Here is a 27,781-nt window from a genome sequence, read left to right on the forward strand (position 1 = left end):
GGGTCAACCAATACAAAATATTTAAAAGAATTTATAAAATTAATGAAGAGCGAATTCAAAATGAGTTGGGTAGGAGAACTTTACTTCTTTCTAGAATTACAAATAAACAAATTTGGAATGGAAAACTCAAAGGAAATAAAGACACCGACAACAACCAACACTAATATTGATAGTGACCTAGAAGAAAAACAAGTAGACTTAAAATACTATAGAAGCATAATAAGAAGTCTACTATACCTAACTACAAGCTGACCTGATATATTATTTGCAGTAGGTATGTGTGCTAGATATCAATCCAACGCAAAAGAATCACACTTAACCGCGGTTAAAAGAATTTTAAGATATATAAAAGAGACCTTAAATGTTGGAATGTGGTACCCTAGAAATAGCAATTTTGACCTAGTCAGTTACTCTGACTCAGACTACGCTGGCTGCAAACTAGACCAAAAAAATACAAGTGGAGAATGTTAATTCTTGGGTCCTTGTCTAGTCAGCCGGTGTAGTAGAAAGCAACAATGTGTTGCATTATCTACAACTGAAACAGAGTACATAGCCATGGGTGAATGTGTTGCACTACTTTGGATGATGTACACATTAACAATTATAATTTGAAATATAATAACACTAAGGTATTAATTGACAACATAAGTTCCATAAATTTAACTAAGAACCCAGTGCACCACTCTAGAACAAAGCATATAGAGGTCAAACATCATTTTATACGAGACCATGTCGCTAAGGGAGAAATTGTATTCGACTATGTTGAGTCAAAATCTAACTTAGTATACATATTTACTAAACTCCTACTAGAGTCCAAGTTCAGTACAATTAAAAGATAGTTAGGACTATGCTCGGTAGAATAAGGATAGAATAAGGAAAAATCTAAGGGGGCGTTTGGTTTGATCATTTTCTGTTTCCATTTTCTTATTTTCTAGAAGTTACTGTTTGCTTTGTGTTTTCCAATCTCATTTTCTAGAAAATAAGAAGTCATTTTCTAAGAAAATAGAAAATGATAAAATATCATTTTCTATTGAGAATGAAAACTACAATTGAAAAATAGAAAATGAGAAAAGACGGCTACAGTGCCGCACACCTCCTCATCACATGATTATTTTAATAAAATAATTTATTAAATTAATAAATATAATTTGATAATTTTATTTTAATAAAATAATTCATTAAAAATAATGATTTTAATAAAATAATTTATTAAATTAATAAATATAATTTTTTTAATTTTATCTTTTAAAATTTAAAATAAATTTATATATATTTTAATAAAATAATTTATTAAAATAATTATTTCAATAAAATAATTCATTAAATTAATAAATATAATTCCTTAATTTTATTTTTTAAATTTAAACCAAATTTATATTTATTTTAATAAAATAATTTATTAAAATAATTATTTTATTAAAATAATTAGTTAAATTAATAAATATAATTTGATAATTTTATTTTAATAAAATAATTCATTAAAAATAATTATTTTAATAAAATAATTTATTAAATTAATAAATATAATTTGTTAATTTTTTAAAAAAATTTAAAATAAATTTATATATATTAATAAAATAATTATTTTATTTATTAAATTAATAAATTACTTCTTTAATTTTTTTTAAATTTAAAATAAATTTATATTTATTTTAATAAAATAATTTATTGAAATAATAAATATATTTTGATAATTTTATTTTAATAAAATAATTCATTAAATTAATAAATATAATTCATTAATTTTATTTTTTAAAATTTAAAATAAATTATTTTTTATATATTTATAAATATTTAAATTAAAATTTATTTAATTAATTAATTTGATTTCAATTAGATTTCAAAGTACATTTGAAGTTTTGTAATACTGTATTAGAAGGTCAGGTTTGACCCCTTTCTAATATGGTTGATCCCCTTCTTGTATGATTTTTCCTTTTTCATGATAAGATGGTATTTTTATTTAAAAAATCTATTTTATTTATAATTTTTTATATTAATAAACCAAATATATTTTTTAATTTTATTTTCTAGAAAATAGAAAACAGTATATCATACCAAACGTATTTTCTATTTTCTAAAAACTAGATCAGAAAATAAAAAAATAGAAATAGAAAATAGAAAAATAGAAAATAGAAAAAAATTTCTAAACCAAACGCCCCCTAATTTTTTTAAAAACTCATATTTTTCCAATCTACTATTATATAGTTTTTCAAAATGTGTTAAAAAGCTTATTTCTTTTTGAAAAACTTATTTTCAAAATTTTGATTTCAAAGCAAAAAAATGAATGATTTAGCCTTATACTAGAATCTTCCCCCTAGAAAGCATGTACCTATAGATCTAGGTGGAGCATCTCACAAAACACACTAGTTACCTTGATTGTGATTGTGAAACTTAGAATTGTGTGAGATGCATATGATTCTAGCCTGAGTCTCAGATGCTTATATCAGTGCATCAAACCTTACTTAGGCTCTAAACAAAAATATTGAATCAAGTTAAGTGTTCCTAAGCATAAGCTAAATGGAATAATACACTTGAACTTGACTAAATGGGTCAAACTACTAATGGTTAGTAGTAGCTAAAACCTAAGTTGGATACTCGCCCTCGGATAAATTTTTTTTGTCTAAGTATTTTACTTATTAATAACATGCTTGGACTCAAACCCATTATTTTTTTGATTATGTCAAAGGGGGAGAGAAATATGAGATTTTAAGTTTTTGAAAATTTAATTTTTTAAAGTTCAAAATTTCTTAAAAATTTAACGTTACTTTTCAAAATTCAGAAATGGTTTTTGAACTTATGTTTTCAAATTCAAATATTTTGAAAAAGTTCAAAAGTATTTCAAAAATTTTCATAATAGTTTTTTCAAGGACTTGAATGGTTTTGTATCAATCTGATCAAAACTAACCATGTCAAGTTCAGGGGAGTGAACTAAAAGTTTTTCAAACTTTGATTGTTTCAAAATAAGTATGAATTCAGGGGAGCCCTGAAAGCAGGGGAGATAGTCATTTTACATTCATTTGCACATTACATGAAATATTGTTGAATGTTGATCATGACTAAATTCTTACTTATTATAAGTTGTTTTCTTAACTTGAAACTCGGGTTGTCATAATCAAAAAGGGGGAGATTGTTGGTGCGGGGAGCACCAGATGATTGAACCTTGATTTTGATGATGACACGAGGTTCAAGTTAAGTGTGTGTTGTGTACTGACAAGTTTATCTAGTGTGCAGGGAGCACAGGAAAGTCCTAGTTGAGGCTAGGCAAAGTAAGTCCTAGTTGTGACTAGGCAAAGACAAGTCCTGGTTTGGAGAATCAGGCAGAAGTCTTAGCAAGGTCAAGTGCACCAGGTGCAAGTCCAGGCAGGTCAGGAGGACCGGGAAGCATGACAAAAATCTAGGCAGGTCAGGAGGACCGGATGCTTGGTGGAAGTCTAGGCGGTCAGGTGGACCGGTAGCCTAGCAGCAAATCCTGGGGGCCGAGGACCATGGCTAAGCGGGAAGTCCAACAAGTCTGGAGGACTTGTTGGCAAATCAGGTAAATTCTCCTGAGTGGAGTGGGTAAGGGCGCGTTCTCGGAGTGGAACAGTAGGCGTCGGTCTAACCCAGGGTTTCACTAGAAACCTGAAGTTAAGACCACTTAACAGTTTCAAAAATTGTTAATCCAATTCTGTTACTTTGGTTTTTGGACTAACTTGTAATGCAGATTGGAGAGGTGAGAATTTTGACTCCGAGGCGACTCTATCCGGAATCCAGGCGACTGGACGGTCCAGGCGCTTGGAAGGTGAATCCAAGCGACTCAGGTTCGGATAATCACAGCGGAAGTCAAAGTTCATCCAAAACCTCCACGTCAGCATGGAGTCGACTGGAAGGGGAATCCAGGCGACTGGAAGTGCTGAGTCAGCAGCGTCGATGGCGGATCGACGGACGTCGTGGAGGCGCCTGGAAGGGGAATCCAGGCGCCTGGAAAGCCTTATAAAAGAGCTTCGACAGCAGGCTTCTAGACATCAATTGAAAGCATTCCATAGCAACCCAACGACAGTCTGCGCGCGAAGGATCACCCTAGAAGCCGTCGTAACGTCGGAGTTCGCACCGCAAGCTTCATCTCATTCTCCGATTTGGGTAACGATTTATTGTATGCATTTAATTTTTATGATAAAGTTTTTATCGTGATTCTGTTTTGTAAATCATTACAACTCCTCTCTGTAAGAAAGGAGTTAATTAGTGGATTGCCCATACATAAACGATCAAAGATCGTGGGCCTTGGAGTAGCAGCCTGTGGCTGTGAACCAAGTAAAAAAAGATCTTGTGTTCTTCTTGTGTCGTGATTCTTTTATTTCCGTTGCAACATTCTCTGATTCACGAACGAACGAAAATATTCAACGAGTTTACGAAAATTGGGAAAATGCTAAAAAGATAGCACTATTCACCCCCTCTAGCGCTCTCTACGATCCTATTTTGTACTTAAGAAATTAGGACAGTATAAGTTTGTTGATCCTAACATATTTGTAAAAGCGACAAACTCCTCGTGAGAGGGGAGTTTTTATAGTGAATTATCTATCGGAAATGATCACGGATCATGGACCTTGGAGTAGCAACTTGTGATTATAAACCAAGTAAAAACAAAAGTGTTCATCGTTACTATTTCTGCCTTACTTTCTAATCTTGTATACTTTTATTTTACGCATAAATTATTAAAAGAGTGAAAAAGTGAAAAAGCGTTATTAACCCACCTCTAGCACTCTTACTCGATCATACAATTGGTATAAAAGCGAGGGGTACTTGATTTTCATGCCACTACTAATCGAGCTTTTTTGATTTTTTTTTATCTAATTATTTTTTGATTTTCACTTTTCCCGCACTACTAATATAAGACCAAGTCTTGGTACATTTTTTTGTAATTTTTGTTGTGCACGGTAGATGACCATCAAGAAGGCTATAGCACTGTCAAACCTCCATCTATTCTCTGGAGAAGACTTCATCTACTGGAAGGGTAGAATGGAGTACCACCTCAAAACATAGGTGGAAATGTGGATTGTGATCCAGATGGGATTCACACTTCCAACAGACAACGACGACATTCCACAGCCTTGCGAGAAGTGGGACACAACCACAAAGCGAAAGATTGAGACTGACGCCAAGGCAACCCAGACGCTCCAATGTGGTTTAACAAAGGAAGAGCTCAACCAGGTTGGTCCATTCATAAGCGTGAAAGACTTATGGGACAAACTCATCAAGTTACATGAAGGGACGTCAGACACCAAAGTGAGTAAGTGCGACCTTCTGCTAAACAAATTGTACAACATAAAGATGCAAGAAGGCGAATCCATAAGTGGGTTACACGCACAGATTCAGGATCTACTCAATGGACTCCACGCCATAGGATAATCCATAGAGAACCGAGATGTAATCAAGTACGGACTGAAAGCATTCCTTAGGAACACCTTGTGGGCGATGAACAGTGAAACTCCTCGCCACGTCGGATGTCGCGCAGGAGTCGCGTAAACTCATCGCGCAGGATATCAATCCTGTATATATATATATAGGATAAAACTCAATTTTTTGAATCGAACGTCGATTGAGTAGGGAATATGGATAGTTAGCAGCTAATTAAAATTTATTTTAAGGTAGCTAATCAGAAAATTATAGAATGATTTAATCTCATTTGTCCAACTCGCATTTGGTAGTTAGCAGCTAATTAGAATTTATTGCCAGGTAGCTGATCAGAAAATTACACGTGTCAGAACCATTTCATCTCATTTGTCCAACTCACAGTCGATTCGCTTAGTCGGAGAGTGGCCCCACATATGAAGAACAATGGTACACCGTCCGATGCGACAGCTGGCTCACTTTGATGTATTAAAATCACAACCGGAGAGGAATTGGTTAATTCCCAGAATGTCTCGCGAGTTCACCGCAACTTGCGAATAATTAGCCCTAAACCCAACCCAATGGAATTCTCGTCACCCTCCACTTTCTCTTCTCCGAAGCAAAACTCCCTGATCGATTCGACTCGGAAATGGTGAGCAATCGTCTCCCTTTACCCTTTCGATAGTGCTAATCATTGATCGGTTTCTTTCCGGCGCCCTGGATTAGGTTTCCAGTGGTCTTTCGAGCTCTCTTTGTTATCTTCGCTTTTGTTCCCTTCCGTTTTATGATAACTTTGTGTTTTGGAAGCGGCATGAGCGTCTGATTCTGTTTCTTTGCTTGTGTGTGGGTGAAAAGGAGGATCTTTAATTCCTTTTCTTCTTCCATTTGTTTGCAAATAGTAACATCGATTTCAGGGAGGGGTTAGCTTTAATGACCGAGAAAAAAGAACTCTAGTTATTTTTCCAGGTTGCTCTAGAAGGCGTCTAGTTAGACAAGTAGTTGTTTTCCCCTTACTTTGTTTGTGCGTTATCGAATATTCTACTTCACTGGTATTTTCGTAGATGGATCTGTCTAGTACGTGTTATCAATCTGCATATTCTGTCGATCGGGTAAATAAGTAGCTTATGTAAAACTAACCTTCCTGTTGTTGCCTTATGAAATTTAATCATACTCGAATCATCTTCAGCAAAAGTATTTGATTAGCATAGATAACATCATTGCTGCATCTTTTTTGTTCATTCTCCCTGTGAGTCATAGCCAAAATGATTTTGAGCTCAGTGTATCATAACTGCAGTAGCTAAGTAAATGCACCCTGAAATCCTAATGATCAAAATTATATATTCTGTATCATTGTCCTCTGAGGCTTAGTTCTCATTAGTATGCCTTTTGATGGGTACTCTACTCATTTCTGCAGCCAATATATTTCACCTCTTTATCCATGTAAATTGGCTGTCATAAAAAAGTTTACAAATTCAAAGTTTGAATTTAAAATCTTAGTAACAATACCATGTACCTTCAAAATCTTGTTTAACTGGAAGGATGAAGTGTCTTATCAAGATATCTTAATTGTAATCCATGTCATGTGTGATCATTCATTTTCATCCTTTAGCTTGAGAAACTTCTATGCAAATAATTCTGTTGATGGGAAGGTGAAGTATATTTTCTGGTTTTTTACTGCTTCCAGTAAATTGCAACTGCAACATTAATGTTGGCAATGCATGTGACAAAGTGGAGCTTTGCTCTTTATGGTGTTTGTGACAAATTACATTGGGCTTGAGAAGCAAGTAAGCCTTGGTGATTTCAAGGCTCACATGTTAAGTTAGTACTTTTAGAAGAGCATATATGACACAAGTTGCTTTTTTCATTATAATTTGATTTATGGAAAGGATTAATGAGCTTAGTTTTGATATACACTGCATAATTTATTCTCATCACCTTGTATTTCTTAATGAAAGATCCATACAGATATCCTACTTTTCCTTATTCATATTCCACAACCACTGAATGACAACTAAATCCACACATATAGATTTACCCACCTTGTAATCTTTTAAACTGATAGCCTAACTTAAGTGTAGACCTAAGTTAAGAAAACTTCGACTGAGGACATGGTAGAAGAACACAGATGAAGAGAAGATAAGAGGAAGATCATTCAAAATTTATACAATGTAATAGTAAATAAAATTTCTTGAGGTTAGAAGGGATTCTTCTTCATGCATTTATAGCTTCCCTTTGTACTTTTGCATGTACTAATACCTAACTGAAAGCGATATTATTATGTTTAGGATTAATTACTTGTCCAATTAGCTTATGCCTTTCTTAAATTTTGAAGGTATTTCAAATAGAGCATTAAATCAAATTAAGTCTAATAACTCCATGGTGATGTTGACTTATTTGAACCTAGGGTTGTTAATGAAGATATTGTTTGTGAAAACTTTGATACTGGCTTGATAAGAGCTTGATTATATTTGTTCAATCTAAAGAAAACATATGGAATAAACAAGTTTTGACACTAGTGAGTTCGCCTCGATGACGTTTATAGTATTTCATAAGAAGGTTATTTACAAATTGGTCTAGAGCTTGATTATGATTTGTCTAAAGCATGATAATAATTTGTCTAAAGCTTGATTATGATTTTGTTTCTTTAATTTTTATTAGGATATGATATGTTGGAATTTTTATAATGTGATGATGTTTTATAGATTTTAGAGTTCCAATTATCTATAATATGTTAAAAATGAGTAATAATATAGGTTTTTATTTATTGGATTAATAAAGGGCAGTTCGGTGCACAAAATTCCTATCAATGCAGGGTCTCAAGAAAGGGTCGGATCATATTAGATCTATTGTATGTAGCTTTATCATGCATTGCAAGAGGTTATTTCCGTGACTTGAACTCGTGACTACAAGATCACATGGTAACAACTTTACCATTGCACAAAGACTCTCCTTCATTTATTGGATCAATGATTTAACTAAATTATAAGGACAACTATCTCGCTAGTTAAGCTCTGTAAAAGCATAGCTTGTTAAACGTTTTAAGAAACAAGCTCGATAAGATAAACAAATAAGGACAACTATCAATTGTGCTGATTGCTCAATTTGGAAACTAGCTCAATCTTTATCCTAGTGCAACCTGATCTTAAATGGTCTTGGTTGGATTTAATTTACTATGAGTTAATTATATTGAATAGGATTACAACTCATATATTTAAACACAAGACTAGATAGGCCTTGGATTAGGTTTCCTATTTCATTTGACATATTTATCTAACACACTCCTTGAAGTTGGAGCATAATTATCTATTATTCCTGTCCTATTATACACCATAAATTTACTGATAAAAGGATTGCTAAAAATGTCTAAATTGTCTTTAGAAGAGTGTATGGTGTGGTGATCTTCTTAGACATACCTACATTGAGGATGAAGTGGAAATTCACTACAATGTGCTTAATGCATTCTTGAAAAATTAGATGGTTCAAATTTAGATGGCTGCTTGATTAACAATATCCGTATTCATTGGTTCAATATAACTAAGACTTAAATAAGATATAGTGGTTGTCAATATAAGTCCACTTCCAATGATGAAACAAGCCCAACAACCTATCTTTCTTAGGTCAGCTGCCCATTGAGGGAAATTCATCTGACAATTCATTGTAATTGAGATTCGATTCTCATCCGGCTACTGCATTGTAGCCCTAGAGGCAGCGGCAGGGCCACTAGCAAATCATTATTTGTGGCTATATTATTTTGGTATTGATATGTTAGATTAAGATAATAATTGAAAATAATTAAACATATAATATCTCATTATTATTAAAAATTATGCACCTACCAAGAGAACATCCTTTTTCATTTGGCTATAGGATTGAATGACATGACTTGAGAGGGTGAATAGATGATAACCTAGAAATTAAAATTTTATTCTCTTGCAAGTGTAAAACTAAAGCAAATATTATACATTAGAAATAATAATAATAATAATAATAAAAGGAGATATAAATGTGAACAAAGTGGAAATAATAATAATAAAAAGGAGCAATGTTATTGATAGAACATAATGTGATTTGGACATTTAATTCTACTTTACGGCCTACTAGTTCATTAGGTGAATCACTTTTCAAAAAATAACTATAAAAATCTACTTTATATGAAAGGTAGAAAGGCTTGTATAGATAGTTATTTCTTAATATAAGATATATAATGCAAATTGAGAAGAAAAGAAAGTGTTTTTGAAATATATAAAGAGCATAAGAGAAAAGTAAAAGTAAAATAGAAATTGAAAACTTTACAAGAGTTGAAGCCTAGATAATTTCTAGTTCATTGAAGCATTGGAAGAGCGTAGGGCCAAATATAATAAGAGGGTTTCACATAAATTGTTGTTATATTTCGTGGTCCCCTTGTACCCTCTTATGCAACCTAACCTTGGATATGCAAATAAGGTAACTCAAATGACTATTCCTGCTCAACCTTAGTTGACTCAGATCATTGTTAGTCGATTGAAATGCAAATATGTAAACCAATCAACCAATGACTTGTTGCTAGTCGACTTAATTGTTCTTCGTGTCGTGGTCGCCTTGGATCACCTTCTATCGGAATTCTCAACAACGATAGCTTTAACCAAGAACTCAATCACTGCTTGGCACCCTCACTTTCAATCCTCACTATCAGTAGTGCTCGAAGAGTAGCCTGCCTTGGTAGCTGGTGTTCTCATATTAACCTCTTCAACACATGCTTTCCTGCAATCAAGGAGGATTAAGAAAAAAATAGGGGAAGGCTTTGATTCTAAAAGGTGTAGTTGAATCAAAGAAAGAGAATGGCAAGGTGTTGCTTGACCAATTTTAGTTGACTCTTTGAACATTCAATCAACTCAAACTAAGTTTAGTTTACTCAAACAACTAAGACAATAAACTTATTTGCTAGCGCCTTGTTTGCCAGGTGATTGAGAACTTCTCTAGCTGACTGTTCAAAATTCTAAGCAATTCTAATGGCTCTGATGGTAAGCTTATCCTGTAATGGATAGTTTTCAAATTGATTACGAACTTCTCCAATTGGCTTGAGTCTAATAGAAAGCACCTAGTTTGAATAATCAAGTTCCTAGTAGACTTAGTCATTCCTCCAATAATTGAACCCAAAATAGTTACTTTTTGTTTTAGTGCAAAATAGTATGAAATGCATATGGTCAACTCCTCAGTAGACCTAACAACTCAGTTAATTGACATCAACCTCTAGAAGTTAAAAGTTGACTACAATTAAAAAGTTATTATTTCTGATCATAAAACCACTAGGTAAATTATACCTAAACATACGACCCAAGATTGCATTTACTTATAATCTCTTACAACTCGTATGTTTAAGTGTTTGATGTAGTCGATGTTTCTTATCCTTGAGTCTATCTCATCATGCCTTTAGTCTCTCAAATCCACCAAGCCTTTTCCTTTGAGTTCACCTTGTTTTGAACCTCTAGTCCACTTATTCAACAATCAACTTAACTATGTGAGCATAACTCAACTTTGTTGAGTCATGATCTTTTTTTGCTCCATGAGCAACCAAGTCAAACTTCTGGTCCACTTTGCCTTTTGGTCGAATATTCTTCTAACTTAATCTTGTCGAGTTACGAGCTTTTGATTCATATGTAATTTGTCTAGCTCCTCCATACTTGACTCATATTACAAATTCTTTGATAATTACATCAAAATAATATGAGTGTAACCAACCACTTGAGATGTAATTGTATTAACAAATACTTGGTTAACGAATGTAGACGCCCCTTGATTTCCTTTATTGTTTTGTGAATTAAATAGCAGATATTGAATTTGTGGCTTGTAAACCATGTCAATTATATAGAACATCTTATTGCCATAAGGATCTTTGAAATGTGGTTCTAAAATATAGAAAATATAATAATTTTCTATGCCTCCTTGCCCTGTTAGTGCTAGAGTACCGAATGTAGAGGTTTCCTTTATTGTTTTGTGAATTAAATCCTTAGAAATGAACATGACCTTTAATTGCCCTGTTAGTGCTAGAGAGAGGTTTCTTAGTCCTTAGAAATGAACATGACCTTTAATTTGAGGAGGAAATCGGTTATAAACCTAATTGCTAAACCTACCTAATTGCTCTGGGTTGTAGAATCTCTTCATCAACAAATTTATTAATCCATAAAATCAATAATTATTATAAAGGGATTTTGTTTACTATTATCTCCTTTCCATTTCCTTCTTCACTATATCAAGGTTATTGATGTACGTCAACATCAAATCAATCCACTATGTTGTGCATAGTTCCAAAACAATATATGATCTTTCTTCGATAGCTCTCCAGCCTCATTGGAGTTGGCACTATTGTTAGTGACTACTTGCACTATATGTTCCACATCTCTCTCAAGCTACACTATCTAATGTGATAGATGTTAGGAAATTTGTACAAAGGAAATTGTTTTGTTTGACCACATCTGACATTTGTTTAAATGAAATTAGAACGAACATATTTAATCATTTGGTTTGACTAAATTATGTTCAAACAAAGATTATGCCCTAAATGAATAAATAAGTGGCTTTAGTGGAATGAGGTAATTAATTTTGATTTGATAATGATTGATTAAAAAATTGATAATCAAAGGTGATCAGATTATTGAAATCAACTTTAAAAAGGATACCAAGTATATTAATATAGGATTTTTGGATAGATATATTGCAATAAGAATATATAATATAATAAATTATATGTTTTATAACTGAGCTCCTAGTGACAAATTGTCTCGAAATTTGCGAAATCGTGAAGCCTCCTTGACAAAGCTCTATAACGTTTCAATGTGCAGACGAAGCTCTACCCACGACTGCAATACCATTGTTTATAACATTATATAACTATGCCTATATATATTGTTAGCTTGTACACCTTTTGTGTGCGACTTTCATGGGTGACTGATTGCACTTCCAGGCGCCTGGATCACTTTCAAGAGCCTCGCTCACTCAGGCGTGCACTCGTGTCACGCAAGGTGGACGTGCAGCAGATTTGATATACAACATATACCAGTGGATGTATAATATAACATATATTAATGTCTATGCTATTCACATAATTATATTTCTGCAATTAATTGCAAAATCGTGATCCTTGAAGAACTCACTAAATCCCCTTTAGATACCATGCCTATGTCTCCACTGATGTGGTCTTCTCAACTTGTTGCCCTTCAACCCACCTTTGTTGGATGTGAGGTATGCATTAGGTTTTACAGCTGCTCTTTTCCTGTTCTTGTGACCTCCACTACTCGAGGCTTGATGAATTCCATCGATTACCTTCCATGTTGATTGAGAAATAAAAGTAGTGTTTGACCCTCAGCACGAGTGGCATTGTTCCAACATGGGTGACATAGTGATTCAATCTTGTCAGTCCATGTCATGTCTTGGTCTTTCACTGGAACGAAATATACTGGTTGGGTGACCCAACTCAATACAAACCATGGTATTTGTTGCAGCTTGCAATAATTGTGGTCACATGTGTATGTGGCATTTGGGATATGAAATGGAACTATGTACACAAGGGTGGGTGTTTGAGTAATGGTGACTTGTGCCTAAGTAGCATACTAACAATGTGTTATTTAGGTTGAATATCACTGCTCAAGGCTTATGATATCTAGCCAGATTGACCTAGGTATTCCTTGGGGAAACCTTGCAAATGGCCTTACATAGAGCTTGATGGCAGAGTACGTGACAGGTTCATGTGTATATACATATACACGCATATATATACATACATTATTAAATATATAGAAGTGATTAAATTACATCTGAAAAATGTGGTTGTTTCTCCTATGCATATTTGGCACAACTGACAAGTATGCTATGTATTTGGCGCTCTCATTTTCTCAATCAGATATATGCTAGATGGCATGAACCTTGAAAACTTTTCAGGGGTGATTCAGTCTGATTAATTAATTTTTTCTCAATACAAATTATCTTTCCAAGTTTCTTCTCCATGTTCCATCTCTAGCCAGCATGTGATGAATGCTATGCACACCTTGATCAACCCTATAACCTTCAATGTTCCACTCAATACCCTCATTTCTTGTATGTTTTTAACAGCTTCCTCTCAGAATGATATCTATGTTTCATAACCAAGAACTTACAAATCTGAATTCTCAGCTATAAAACTAGCCCTAATACTTTCACTCAAGTATGTCCTAACAAGTACTTAGAAATTAGAGCAAGCATTCTTATTTCTCATGTTTTAGATGTTACTCTATATCATTTACTACAATTTAACTTTCAATTGTTACATTCAAATATCGGACTCATTATCTGTCGGCTATATATGCAGGCAAACAGGCACACTATAATTTTGATGCAATCATCTCCAAACAGGGCAACTAGAACATTCATGGACTATGATTCCATTAGCCAGGCAATGGACGGTAACAAAACACCATCCTTTGTGCTTTATTGTGTTAGAATTTTCAGACTTGTTCACCAGAGGCTTCAGTGGCTAATGGATTGTTAATGTTTCTCTTGTCTTATAATATTCCAGCACAACTTTTCGGTTATGTAATTAGCGTATGCATGAGATATACCTGTTTTTTTTGTATGGATTATGAATTGTTAATTTTGATCATTCACATTTAGTTTACCTTCCATATTTTTGTGTAATTGATGGATCATGCATGCTTAAAGTATGATTGTTCATTTAGTAAAAAAAAAAAAAGAGGGTTAAAAGCTTTTTGCATATTTTGAGCGCTGAAAAACTTGCAAGTTGTTCAGTATGTATAAGCCAAATATGAAATCAAGCTTGTATTCAATGCAGCAGCGTGAGTTCGAGAAGGTGGAACCGAAAGTGTTGGTTTAATGGTATTTCTTAATTGCTGGAAAGAGGATTACACAGTGCAAAATTCCCTTTGAAGCACACATCAGCACATTATTTATCTTTATTTTCATCCATTTGTTACATTACCGACTCAGGTCTTATTAACAACATTTGGATTACTGTGAACCTCATTTGCTGTTTGAATCCTTTGTTTCTTCATCAACCTTGCTTGTCCTGAAAGTTAGGTAGTCATAGGAATGGTTGATAACCTGGTACATCATGAGCTAAATTAAACTCTCAATGTAGTACTGCTGAACCAAAATGGTCGAGCTTTCATTCAAGTAAATTGTCATCCAAAAATTAAGCATAGTAGTAAGGTAGCCCCAAAAGGATGCCTCTATTATTGAGTTTTCGTGATTATGTTGTGAATTGAATTCTCTCCATGCTTTATTGCTACCAATTCCGTATGTATCACAAGTGTATCGCATACTTTGTTTTGTTCAAAACTGTACTTTCTCTTGAACTCCTAGTTTAGTATGCCAACTATTTTTTCCCTAGTCATTAAACAGTTTGTCTTTTCTTTATTTTTTTTCTATCATCGGTAAATCTGTCTTCTCAAATTCTGTGGTATTCACAGGGGTTTGCGGACTGTACGAAAGAAAACTTAAGGAGATAAATCCTACAGTTCAGAACATAACTTACGACATTTCGGACCTTTACAATTTCATTGATGGCCTGGCAGATCTTAGTGCATTAATGTTTGTTGCATCATTTGCACTCCTTCCACTTGCAATCAGTTTACTTATCAACTAAGTACATTTTATATCTCTTGTAGCTTCGAGCACTCGATTCAGGCTTATCTCCCATATGACCGGGTTTGGATCAAGAATCGGATGTTTCATCACCTGAAGAAGCTGGCGTCGCATTGAATCCCCGCGATGTGACAATGTATGAGAACCATGACGAGTACATCGTGTCTAAATAGAAGCAGTCGTATGTTTATCATTGGGTGGTGAAAATATGGAACAACCATGACGAGCACTTGAGCTGTCTGTCTTTTTTCTTTTACCCTGCTTAATATGCTTTACTAGTGATATACAAACTTCGTTTGCAAGGAACACCAGCCAGCCAGCCAGCCAGCTTCTCTTTGGGGTTTAATTGGTAGGTACAATCGCATTTCATCTGAGAAGATTTTAATATTTTTTTAGAGGCAACTGCAATAGATAGTTAATTATGGTAGGAAAAATTATGGCATAACTAGTATGGAATTGATTTTATGGCATAACAAATAAAAAGATTCAAAATATATTGGATCTTTGTACAACCATAAACTCTTGAATTTGATTCAACTAGTGTTTATAGTTGGATCAAATTGAGAATAATAATGAACATTCAGTATAATTTAGTTGTAAATGTAGTCATACATGCCTTAGCAAATCTTTCCAACACAACAAAAGAAAATGAAAGTGAGTTACAATCAACTTTTAGCATAAAATGTAATAAATTTTATTACAGGGAAAAAAATTAGATTCAGAGGAATGCCCAACTGCTAAAACAGTATCACGCTAAAAACAAAAGGTAATATTTATCACAATTATATTAACCTTTAGATCTAACTAAAGAACAACACTTACCAGCGAAATAATAATAATAATAATAATAATAATAATAATAAAAGTAACACTCGACATAATAGAGCCATACAACCATATAATAGCTTGTAATGTAAAAATTGTTGTAGCATGAAAACTGCTACATCCGACGTATGCAATTTATGTCTCACCGTGTGACATACGTAAAACACAACGATTAAGCTGGAGTTCTGCTATTTGAATAGAGATTGTTTTCACCCAGCTCAGCTCAGCTCATGACAAACTAACACGACCTAACATCACGAACACACAACAAAGATAAAAATGACAAGCTACAATTACATTACTCGAACACATCGAGATTTCATCCTACCATCAGTACCTGAAACTCTTGAATGTTGGCTTAAGGAGAAGTAGGGTAGCAATCTTCTTCTGCGATATCGAATAAGAACTGTGGTAGCGAGGTAATTCGAGGGAGATGCATCAGCAACTCTCCAAAAGAATCTTTTCTCGACATTCCTGTTGCATTCTTAGGCCCTGTAGTATCTTCCTTAACTTGAGTGTTCTCTGCTGAGTTATTAGCAACTGCCAAAGTTGAAGCGCCCTTCATCTGTTGGCTTTGTGCCGTGCTAACATCTTTCTGGAGAAGAGAGCAAAAGGAGTTCACTTTCGTGAGGATAGATTTTTCATCAGAAGCAAGCACCTGGGATTCACTGAAGAGGCACTGAACCAACTCTTCCAACATCACTTTGTCAGGTACAGTAGCACCGGATAAATGTGGATTGCCTGATCTGATCTGCTCAGAGATGCATTGTTCCAGTTGACTTACAAAATCGCTAACAGACGTTGAAGGCTTGAATCCAGAAAGTTTCAACTGATCCCAATAGTTCTGATTATTAGTGGCTTCAGAGCCAAACTGCATTAACTCCTTTGATAAACCCAGATTTTATCACTGAAACAAAATGTAGAATATTAGGAAAGCAATGGAATCTGTACGCCTAACAATATCGTTGCATTTCAAATGATTAACATAAATGCCGGAGTTCTAGCAAGCATGAATTGAGGCAAGGCAATATGAAACTAGTTTTCTAAAAACACAGACACATTTATAGTCACTAAAAGATCGAATTTGTGAGAAACAAATGAGTCAAAAAAGATGAATAACCGATCTAATTCATTTCAAATGAAACTTAATTTGAAAAGTTTGTCTTAATCCTTGGAATAGCATATTTTCATTCAATTGAGTCCAAGGCGTTAATTTTGTTGGTAGAAATTGCAGAATATATAACTCAGTGAACAATAGAAAATAGTAGACAGGATTTGAAAATTACCTGGATCTTGTGCACAAATATTACCCATGGAAACATCTGACAAAGGAGCAACAGAATCTCTGATGTCATTAGCACAACTTACTGATGAGTCTTGAATAGCAGATCCGTATGTATCCTTTAACTTATCAAATGGATGGCACTTGTATTCTTCACTGTCCTCAAAAAAGGAGCTTCTTGGTTCAAAGAATAGGTTTTGTAAAATAATATCTGGTTCTGAACTTAGTGCATATAACCGTGGATCACATTGGATAAGCTTCTCAAAATGCTTGCTTAACACACCTTGTGGGCATTGGAGAAAGTGCCTCCTGAAACATAAGTATATTATATCATTTCTACAATATTTCAGATCACTTCAGAAACATTCTATGAATGGATTAATCAAACTATTATACTAATTCTAGGTTGTTCCCTAAAAAGAAACATATCGCAAGGTTTGATTGTAACGTCTCGACAAGAACCATTACATCTTTATGAGAATTTAAATGTAATGTTTAATATATAAGAGTTTTGAGATCATAAAAGAACAAACATTATAAGAATACCGATTATCTAAAATTTAGAACATGGAACATAGAGATGTTTACTGATAAAGCAATAAAGGTAGTACATACGATGATTAGGAGGAGAATTACTATTTTATACTTACAAGAGATAAAATGAGTAAGAGAGAAGGCAAAGATGTTAGAAGACTCGGATTTTAAATTATGTTATATAGAAAGAAGTAAAATACGAAATGAAGTAGGTATTATTATAGATAGTTCGTTAAAAAATGAAATAGCAGGAGTAGTTAGAAAGAGAGATAAGATTATAATTTTTCAGATAGTGATGGTGAAAGAAACTGTTAATGTAATTAACATATATGCACTTTAGGTAAGATTAGATAAAGACACCAAATAAAAGACACCAAATATAGATTTTGAGAAGATATATAGATGAACTAATATAAAAAAAATTAGTCAAACGAAATGATTTTAATAAGAGGAGATTTAAATGGGCATGCAGGAATAAGAAATGAGGAATATAATAGGATGCATGAGAGTTATGATTTTGGAACAAGAAATGAAGAAGGAAAATATTGGATTATGAATTTATAATAACTAATACGGTTTGCAAGAAAAGAAAAGGACACTTGTTACATTCAAAAGTGATAACAATAAGTCGTTAATTGATTTTCTTATTGTTAGGAAAAAGGATAGGAAGATTTGTAAAGATTATAAAGTCGTCCTTGGAAAAAATTTAAAAAAAACTTAAATACCCAACATTAAGTTAGTTAGCCCGGGTATCTCGTCGACGTAGTCTAAAGATAAAGCCCACCTCAAGCATAATGGATAAGCAATAAAAGAAAAATATACATGATTCCTAGAATCAAGTGGTGAAAGTTAAAAGATAAAAGAAAAGCATATTTAAAAAGAGGATAGAAGTATAAGTATTATGAGAAATACATGATGATTCAAATATGACATAGAATAAGATGACATTAAAGTATCAATAATAATCATGAATGTACTCAATGAGTCAAAATGATGTACACCACTAAGTAAAGAACCTTGGTGCTATAGCGAAAAAGTACAAGAGAAAGTAGAGGAACAACGAACTGTTAAAACTGATGGAATCAAAATATCTCCACAATGATATGATATTGTCCACTTTGGGCCTAAGCCCTCATGGCTTTGTTCTTGGGCTCTCCCCAAAAGACCTCATACCAATGGAGATATTTTCCATCCTTTCAACCCCATGATCTTTTCCATGTACTTTAGATGTGGGACTATGTTTGCATCCTTGCAACCCAACAATCCCTCCCTCAAACAAAGGACCACAGGCCCCCCCAACGTCGTTTTGATGTCTGAATCCTCGATCCACCAGGACTTTTTGCCTCTCGGTCCACCCGACCTACTAGGACTTCTCACCTAGCCGCAGCTAGGACTTTTTGGCCCTCGGTCCACCCGACCTACTAGGACTTCCCACCTAGTAGCAACTGACTTTTTGCCCCTCGGTCCACACGACCTACTAGGACTTCTCACCTGGTGTCTTGTCCTCTTGATTCAGACACGGGAGCACCCACTTCCTTTGTTTAAGGTTCAAACCACATGGTTAGATCTGGATCATGACTCATTCGGCGGTTAGTCCGGTGAAGAGCGGTCTTGCTCTGATACCACTTGTTAAAATCGATGGAATCAAAATATCTCCACAATGGTATGATATTGTCCACTTTGGGCCTAAGCCCTCATGGCTTTGTTCTTGGGCTCTCCCCAAAAGGCCTCATACCAATGGAAATATTTTCCATCATTTTAACCCTATGATCTTTTCCATGTACTTTAGATGTGGGACTATGTTTGCACCCTTGCAACCCAACACAAACAACCTATAAATTATTATATACTTGTAAGAATAAAACAAAAAAATGTAATAGCTAAGAAAAAGGCCAAAAAAGTTTTGAATGCTTGTATCAACAACTAGATATAAAAGAAGGGGAAAAGAGCATCTATAGGATATCTAAAGTGAGAGAGGAAAATAAGAGATCTTATCTAAATAAGATGCATTAAAGATGATTGCAATAGAGTACTAATAAATAATGAGGAAATAAAAAGTAATGGAAAAAGATATTTTCATCAATTTTTTAATAAAGATTTAGACAACCAACTTAACTTAGATAATTTAAGTAGATTAGAGGAATAAAAAAATTTAAATTTTTATCGTAGAATTCAAACTTCAGAAGTAGAACAAACTTTAAATAAGAAGCAAAATAGAAAAGTAATTGAATAATATGATATGCTAATAGAGGTATGAAAGTGCCTAAAAAAATAAGGTATTAAATGACTTACGAAGTTATTCAATTTGTTATTGAAAATGAAAAAAAAATTAAAGAGTGGAGGGTAAGTACCATAGTCCCCAATATAAAAACAAAGGAGACCTATAAAATTGTGCAAACTATAAGAATATTAAGCTAATGAGCCATACCATGAAACTTTAGAAAAAAATAATAGAAAAAATACTAAGAGACCATGGTGATGGAATATTAATTTGGATTTATATTTGAAAGATCTTCTTAGGAAACAATAAAAAATATCGAGGATAGAAGCATGGCTTAAACATGGTATTTGTTGACTAAGAAAAAGCTTATGACAAAGTCCCAAGGGAAATTTCATGGAGAGTTCTAGAAAAGAAAGATATTAATGCCGCATATATTGAAATAATTAAGGATGTGTACAAGGATATAATGACAAGAGTGAAGACTCTAAGCGGATCAACTAAGGTGTTTCCTATAAAGATAAGATTATATTAAGGATCAACTCTAAATTCTTAAATTTTTATACTAAATATGGATGAACTCACTAAACACATCTAAAACACATTACCATAGATCGATAAAAAACATGAAGGAGTAAATGTTAAACTTGAATTTTAATAAGAAATACTAGAAGTGAAATATTTTAGGCTTAATAGAGTAAAGACAAATTATATTAAATTTAAATTTAGCAATATTAGATATAATAAGATAATTGTTAAGATAGAAGATGGCAAGTTATCTATAATTAAGAGCTTTAAGTATTTAAGATCATTTTTATAAAAGGATGGAAGGGTTGAAAGAGATATTTTACATAAAATACCAATGACGATTAAAGCTACTATGTTATATGCAGTTGAATATTGGACTATAACTCGAGTACACGAGTAGAAGATGAGAATTGCAAAGTTGAAGAGGTTAAGGTGGATGTGCGGACATATGAAGATGACAGGATAAGAAAAGAGAACATTAGAGAGAAAGTCAAGATTACATCTATTGAAGGAAAACTCTAGGAGACACTTTTAAGATAATACAAATATGTACTTAGACGACTAATGAATGCTAATTAGGTGATGCAAAATTATGAAAAATACACATATTAAACGAATAAGAGAAAAACTAGAAAAACTTGATTAACAAAGATAAAATATGATAAAATTTATTAAAATATAGAAGATATATTAGGGGATAGAGTCCAATAGCATAGAAGGATCCATATATTTGACCTCACCTAGTGGGATAAAGCTTGGTAGTAGTTGTTTAAATAGGTCCAATAATATCATGCACACACCCAAGTATAAGTAACTTGAAGCAATTCCTTCGGATGCTTTGCAAGTAGCATAAGCACAGCTTATCTACTACATGAAATGTCTTTGAATCACCTAGCAAACCAACACATTCAAAAAAGATACTCATGCCTATCTTAGTTCAACTAACAAAAGCAACTAATCACATGTGGTGGAGGGAAGCTAGGGCACTTTAACTATATATACATAACCCAACACGTAAAATATCCATCTGAGACTAAACCCACTTAGTAACACCCTATTAACCTAATACTCTTTAACAGTGAAAGAGGAAGAATTTTTAGTGACCAGAACTAAAATTAACATGAAAAAGAGGGGAAAAAAGCAGCTGACTAAACAAAAGGAATATTATGATCTCAACAAAAACCAAAGCATTGTCAAATCATTGCCACAGTGATTATAACTGTAAACTCCTAGTGGATCAGTTAAGTGACATAATAGTAACTCCAGGTGTGCGTCAGTTAACCAACACAACAGTAATCCTACTGGATGTCAATTAACCAGCACAATATTATATTTACCTGTGTATGCTAGCTTGCCCTTCAGTGAAGTCAGAAGTAGCCTGCCATAGAGTGTGCTTTCTAGGCTGTGGATTGGTCTCCCTAAAGAAAAGAGGTTGTCTAGCCAGCTGCAAAAACTTATACAAAGCCCTTGGTTTAGTAAAGAAATCTGGGGAAAAACATTGCGATGTATTAAGATCAAATTACAGTTACCACTGTATCCAAAGTCCCTGGACCATCTTCCGGAGAATTTCCCTTAAGAGCTGTGATATCAGACCATTGGATCTCAATCTTGCTTTTGAGACCACCTTCAAGAATCTCCCATACAATCTTTCGCTTTGCAAAATAGCACTTGGCTACTAAATCTCCTTCATGCCTTGATACATACTGCAAAAGGAAGGAAAGAAAACATCATCCATAATCCAAACCATACGGGAGAAGTAGCTTTTTGTGCTCAGCAGCTAATGAACAAGCCTTGTTTCCCAAAGAAATGATAAATTGAAAGAACAAATATATAAACAAGATGGAAAGTTGAAGTGGAGGGAACGATATGAAACTTTATATTTTAAGTACTTTCCTTGAATGGATAAATGAAAAGAATGTCTCATTTTTTATAATTAGCATTGGTTGTAGTATAAGTTATGAATGATGGAAAATTAAATTTATCTTTTTAAAAATCTGCCTGCCTTCCTCTCTTTATTTGTCAAAGGAAATAAGTGATGGATTTATATTTAGCTCCCAATCCATTATTCTTTCAAGGAAAGTCATCCTGCTGGGCAGTTCAGCTAGGGACTAGTCTCCTTCAATGAGGTTTTTGTAGGATCGGTGGGGTGCGCGAGGGGGGGGGGAGGGGGGTGAATAGCGCGTGTTCGTCGTTCATTTGTTCGTTCGTTTCTAACATAGACAACTTAGTAGCCGATTAAATAAATAAGCATAGAGACTCACGAATTTTACTTGGTTTCTAACCCTCAGGGTTAGTGCATCCAAGGCCTGGGCACCACTAGTGGTTTCCTTTCCAAAAGTTCATTCGGAGGCGGAGAAATCCGTCTTACAATCTAGAATAATAACAAAAATAATAAAGGACAAGACAATAATAAAAAAATCAAACTCTTGTGTAGGCAGTTCTGGAAGTCTTAAGTGCAGCGCACCCTTCTTGGAGCTTTCTTGGTTGCATGAGCTTGACTCCGTTCACGTTCAACAGCACCGCAAGATAAAAAGAGGATGGCGTAGAGAAGTTGTGTCTTGGTGCTTCACGTTAAGGCCCCTTATATAGATCATTACGGGCGCCTGGATTCTTATCCGAGCGCCTGGATAAGATCTGATCGATCCGATCTCCTCGGTCTTATCTGGGCCGATTCTTCTGGATCCAGGCGCTTGGAACACATAGGGGCATTTAGAATAACATCCGGGCGCTCAAATCCAATCAACTCAGATTTGACCTGAGTTGACCTCGGACTTGGTTCGGTTGCTTCTGTGTGTTCCTCTTATGCTTCCTTCATCTTGCTTCAGCTCCTAGTTCCTGCAAGATAAGCATATAAACACGCAAGTAATTTAAGCCTACCTGTAGTCCGTTTAACTTATTAGGCTTACCTAAATCTTACCCTGTAGGTTTAACCTACTGGCTTACCTATGTCTAACTCCCTGTTAGGACTAGTCACTTCCATAGGTAGACTTTCCACCTGCCAAACATCCAGTTTGGACTTTTCCTTTGCCTAACCTCCAGTTAGGACTAGTCACTTCCCTAGGTAGACTTCTCACCTGCCAAACATCCAGTTTGGACTTTCTCTTGCTTAACCTCCAGTTAGGACTAGTCACTTCCCTAGGTAGACTTCTCTCTGCCAAACATCTAGTTTGGATTTTTCCTTGCCTAACCTCTAATTAGGACTTTCCCTGCCTAATCCTCCAGATCAGAACTTCTCCTAGCCTCCAACTAAGACTGCCTAGCCTCCAACTAAGACTTCCTTGCCCAATCCTCCAGATCAAGACTTCTCCTAGCCTCCAACTAGGACTGCCTAGCCTCCAACTAGGACTTCCCTACTTAATCCTCCAGATCAGGACTTTCTCTGCCTAGCCTTCAACTAGGACTTTTTCTTGCCTGATCTAACTGACTAGGACTTTTCGTTAGTCTTCTGGTCAAACTGACCTGACTAGACTTCACTCACATCCAAACATTAGGTCATGTTTGGATCAACCCTTGGTCAAACAGATCAGATCTAGGTGTATTGTCAAGCATCAAAACTCTAGAGTCAGATCTAGTGCTCCTTGCACCAACAGTTTTAATCATTTGAAACATGGTCAAACCCATTCAAGAAGAGGTTGAATCAGGTGAAAAACGTCAAACAAATATAACCTAAAGGTTGAGTAAAATTTTCATTTAGTTTGCTAACTTTGTTTTGTATTTTTGAAATATGCTTTTATTCAACTCAGATGTAGCAGTTGTGCTAGCAGCAGTAAAGCCCAATCCATTTAACAGATCCCTATTTAAATCCATTAATTCAGTTTATGCAATACTACTAATCATGGTAATATTGTAGAAAACATCTATAGCGTACAGAAACAAGTGCAAAAGATATAATGAGAAACACTCAACAACAATTGACTGATTTGATTCATATACCTGCAGGTTCATCTAGACAAAACAAATTTCAACAAATGCAATAAATATTAAGTTACAGAAAGATTTGGAATTTTATGAAACTATAAAGAGATTTCTAATTTCATTTTTGAAAAGTATTCACTGAATATAAAGAGAATGTGTTGTCGTTTGAATCATTATAAAAGCAAGTTTGGGAGAGATTTAAGCATGTTGCTCTCACCAGAGACGGACATTATGTGATCAAAACCAAAAAAGATACAAAGAAAATAAAGCGATTTCAACAAAAAGAAGCTACCTCCCAAGTCCCAATCCTTAAAAGGGAAGCTGGGAAATTGGATGCTTTCATCTTCTCATTGATAGTCAAAACACCAATAGATTTTGTATCTTTCTTTTTGCCTCCGTCCAAGTGCTCATTGTTTGTGGTGCACGATGAGTTGGAAGACGCAGTTGCTTGAGACAATCTCATTTGAATCAAATCAAGTAGTGATGGACTCTTTCTCAAGCGAAGACCAAGTGGACTAGGTTCATTAAGTAAGCTATTCTGGATGACCTCGGTTGGCGTCATTCTACCTGTTCCCCACTGATATAACACAACATTTTAGTGAGTTAACCAGAAAAATAACATAATAATTTTCTGTATGTAAACAGTGCCACAACAAATCACAGATTTTTCCATAGATTTTTCCGACGCAGGACACGCCTTTAGATTGTTTCATATGGCCAATCTCGCGTTAACAAAAAAGGAGAATGTGAAGCACCAAAACCGATTTCATATTAACATAAAAGTAGGAAAAGCATCCATAGAGAACTACCAAACAAATATTTAACGTTGTTTTTCTTCCTAATGGAATGGAACGTCGAATTGAAATTATACCCACTCATTCCAATCAGGATATAAAGATGAAAACTCCAAATAACGAAGTTATAGATGATGGAAAATTTTTCCTGAACCACGAAAAACTACTACAGTCGAGGTTTTTCGACTCCAGGATCAAGGAAAAGAAACTTTTTTTTAACAATCAGGCTTCAAAATATAACTTTGTAAAGGCGGATCCAAAACTTTCCAAAAACTATTGAATCATAAGGAAACATCACGAAGCAGAAACGCGTTCTCGAAACCCAAACGAAATCGAGCCAGATCACTTTTCAATAGTATAAGAGAATCATCCTTAGGCAACCGTAGCTACAAAGAAAAAACAGAAGAAAAAAAATTACAGCTTAATCCGTTACATGAGAAGTTTATCAAAACTTGAGACTGAACCAATGCAGAGGAGGATGAAGAAAAGGGGCAACCTTGGTTCGCTTGATGAGCGACTCATTCTCGTCCTCGAGTTGGTCCTCGACCTCCAACTTCACAGGACCCGATGCGTCCACCACCAAAGGCCTCTTCACCGACAGCTCGGACTCCCGCCGCAGCTTGCCGTAACCCGCCAACTGAACCATAAGCCACCACAATCAAACGACCCTAAAACCGGATCCACGCAACTCCAAATCGGCCCTGCACAGCCTCCTCAAATTCAGATCCAAACAGCGCCGATAAACAAACTGGTAAAATCGATCGGAGGAGAAGACGGTCAGTATTTGGATTTGGCGAGGAAGATGGAGCTGAGAAGTGAGCAAAGCTGGTGACTTGTCAAAATTAGGGCGGAATATAAATAAATAAATAATTTTATAATTATAAATAAAAAGTTTAAAATATTTTTCTCTCAATGTCTGTTTTTAACTGAGTATAAAAATAAAATTCTCTAAAAAATAATAATTTATCAAAAATTAGAGGTTACTGTGATGCAACGTTTACCGTATTATAACACTAAAAAATTAAAAAATATATATATGGAGAAAACGTACACGTACGTTGCCCGTGCTGTCCACGTGGCGAATTAAAGCTTCAATTTCCACAACATTCTTGTTTGATTCATTTTTGCAAATATCTACTAACAAACAAAATGTCTGTTTCATTAAACATTTATCACGAAAAAAAGAAAAAAAAACAGAATCGAAAATTGAAATATTATATTTAAAACGAAAAGTCAATGTAATTAGCAGTAAGGTTAAGGGCATTTTCGTCTTTTTAGGCAAGAAAATGACGCGGTAGAATTGGATATGTCGGGGATGGCCACGTGTGGTGGCCGCCGCAACTTGCCATAGTGCAGTAAAGACGAAAGCGTCGCGGTTGTGGGTCCTGATTCATGAACCTTCCTCTGCTTACGACCGGTTTGGGGCCCGCTCAGGTACGATTTGGATGCCTCGTGATTGGCGCGTACGTGGTGCGGCGGACAGACGTGCTGCCGGCCTGGATTCGCAGCGGATATTGTGGACAGAAATTGGATTAGGCAAAGAATCGATACTGAATCGCAAAAGTTCTCCGCTATTTAATAGAAAGCTGTAATATGCCATGTTGATATTTAAAATCTTAGTGCCTTTTAACTTCACTATCTACAAATAAAAAAAATAGAACTTGATTAGCTTTATTATAATTTTGCCAAATTAAATTAAGTATAAAAAATGCATTTTTTTACTTGGCTACTTGATATTTTCTTATAGTTTATATATCTCAGCGTTTTATTATTTCTTTTATTATTTCCTTCCAATAGGGTCAGAACTAAAAGAGGCCTCCGCCTAATCAGATAGGAGATATAAAATTTTATAGATTAGTTATAGATTACAAAATTATTTTTAATTTTTTAAAACCCTAGATAATTTAATTTTCCAAGCATACATAGGGTCTAAAATTTTTTTAGTGTCTCTTTTAAATCACAAGCTGTAATGTGATAAATGGCTATATGATATATGATGATGTTGATAGATAGATTTATAGGGAAGTGAATAAGGATCTTATGTGGCACGACTTTGACTCGATCAATATAGGTCTTATGTAGCATGTCCTTGACATAGTCAATAGGGATCTGAGTCAGTTAGACGTAAGTCAGTTAAAGTCTTAAATCATGCTTGAGTTAAGTTGGATTGGGTCGTGCTTCTTACTCCAGAAGAGCTTGACAGTGTTTATCGAGGGCTTGACAATGTTTATTAAGAGCCCGACATCATTTATAGGGACCTCTAGTGGTACTTAAAATGCTTTGGCCAAGTTTAGCAAAGTTGGGACCGAGTTATTAGAGGACTTTCACTCAGTGGACTGACTTTGTTAGGTTTAACAAGGAGTCACGTCAGTTGTGGAATAGGCATTAGGTTAAAAGACTTAGCATTTATCTTAGCTGCATCAATGGACAACCATTACAGATGCAAGAAAGGAAACATCGATTACAAATGCAGAAAAGAATATGTTGGTTATATGGAAAAGAAAGCTGCGGTAGTCACAGGTACATCCGGAATTATGAAATCACTAGGAATTATATAGCTGCCTAAAGTAAGTTGTTAAATAAAGAGATGTCACCGCTACAAAGAGTAAGGTGCCAATTCCTCTTCCTATTCTATATATAAGGTGGATATTGCCTGTAAAACTACTATTCCCCTATTGTTCACCATTCCATTTTTCCGTTTTCTTC

The 27,781-nt window shown here is 34.6% G+C and overlaps 2 protein-coding genes and 1 pseudogene across 3 annotated transcripts; 2 read left to right on the forward strand and 1 right to left on the reverse strand.

The window, feature by feature from the left end:
- The first annotated feature begins 5,025 nt into the window (after positions 1-5,025).
- Positions 5,026-5,385, forward strand: LOC141829909 (uncharacterized). The gene has a single exon (XM_074717384.1). It carries the CDS (start codon positions 5,026-5,028, stop codon positions 5,383-5,385), a length of 360 nt encoding a protein of 119 aa, XP_074573485.1.
- Positions 5,386-5,911: 526 nt separating this feature from the next.
- Positions 5,912-15,285, forward strand: LOC141829703 (enhancer of rudimentary homolog). Of its 2 annotated transcripts, none has more exons than XM_074717228.1 (4): positions 5,912-6,019; positions 13,688-13,781; positions 14,805-14,925; positions 15,003-15,285. In XM_074717228.1, the coding sequence occupies exons 1-4, from the start codon at positions 6,017-6,019 to the stop codon at positions 15,094-15,096; spliced, it is 312 nt and encodes a 103-aa protein (XP_074573329.1). In that variant the 5' UTR covers positions 5,912-6,016; the 3' UTR covers positions 15,097-15,285. The 2 variants fall into 2 exon arrangements, with proteins under 2 accessions (XP_074573329.1, XP_074573328.1); XM_074717227.1 differs by lacking the exon at positions 5,912-6,019 and adding an exon at positions 7,098-7,151.
- A 583-nt stretch (positions 15,286-15,868) lies between these two features.
- On the reverse strand, positions 15,869-25,731 carry LOC141829969 (uncharacterized; annotated as a pseudogene).
- Positions 25,732-27,781: the final 2,050 nt, after the last annotated feature.

Source organism: Curcuma longa, chromosome 5 (genome assembly GCF_044706935.1).
Source record: "Curcuma longa cultivar G26 ecotype Majalengka, Jawa Barat chromosome 5, ITB_CL_G26_1.1, whole genome shotgun sequence".
Taxonomy (NCBI): Eukaryota; Viridiplantae; Streptophyta; class Magnoliopsida; order Zingiberales; family Zingiberaceae; genus Curcuma; species Curcuma longa.

Excerpts from the sequence above, each read along its gene's own strand:
- LOC141829909 (XM_074717384.1), top strand. The coding sequence starts at position 5,026 with ATGTGGATTGTGATCCAGATGGGATTCACACTTCCAACAGACAACGAC.
- LOC141829703 (XM_074717227.1), top strand. The coding sequence starts at position 7,113 with ATGGTGTTTGTGACAAATTACATTGGGCTTGAGAAGCAA. Across the intron at positions 7,152-13,687 it reads ACATTGGGCTTGAGAAGCAA|GCAAACAGGCACACTATAAT; the intron begins GTAAGCCTTGGT and ends CTATATATGCAG. Across the intron at positions 13,782-14,804 it reads CATTAGCCAGGCAATGGACG|GGGTTTGCGGACTGTACGAA; the intron begins GTAACAAAACAC and ends TGGTATTCACAG.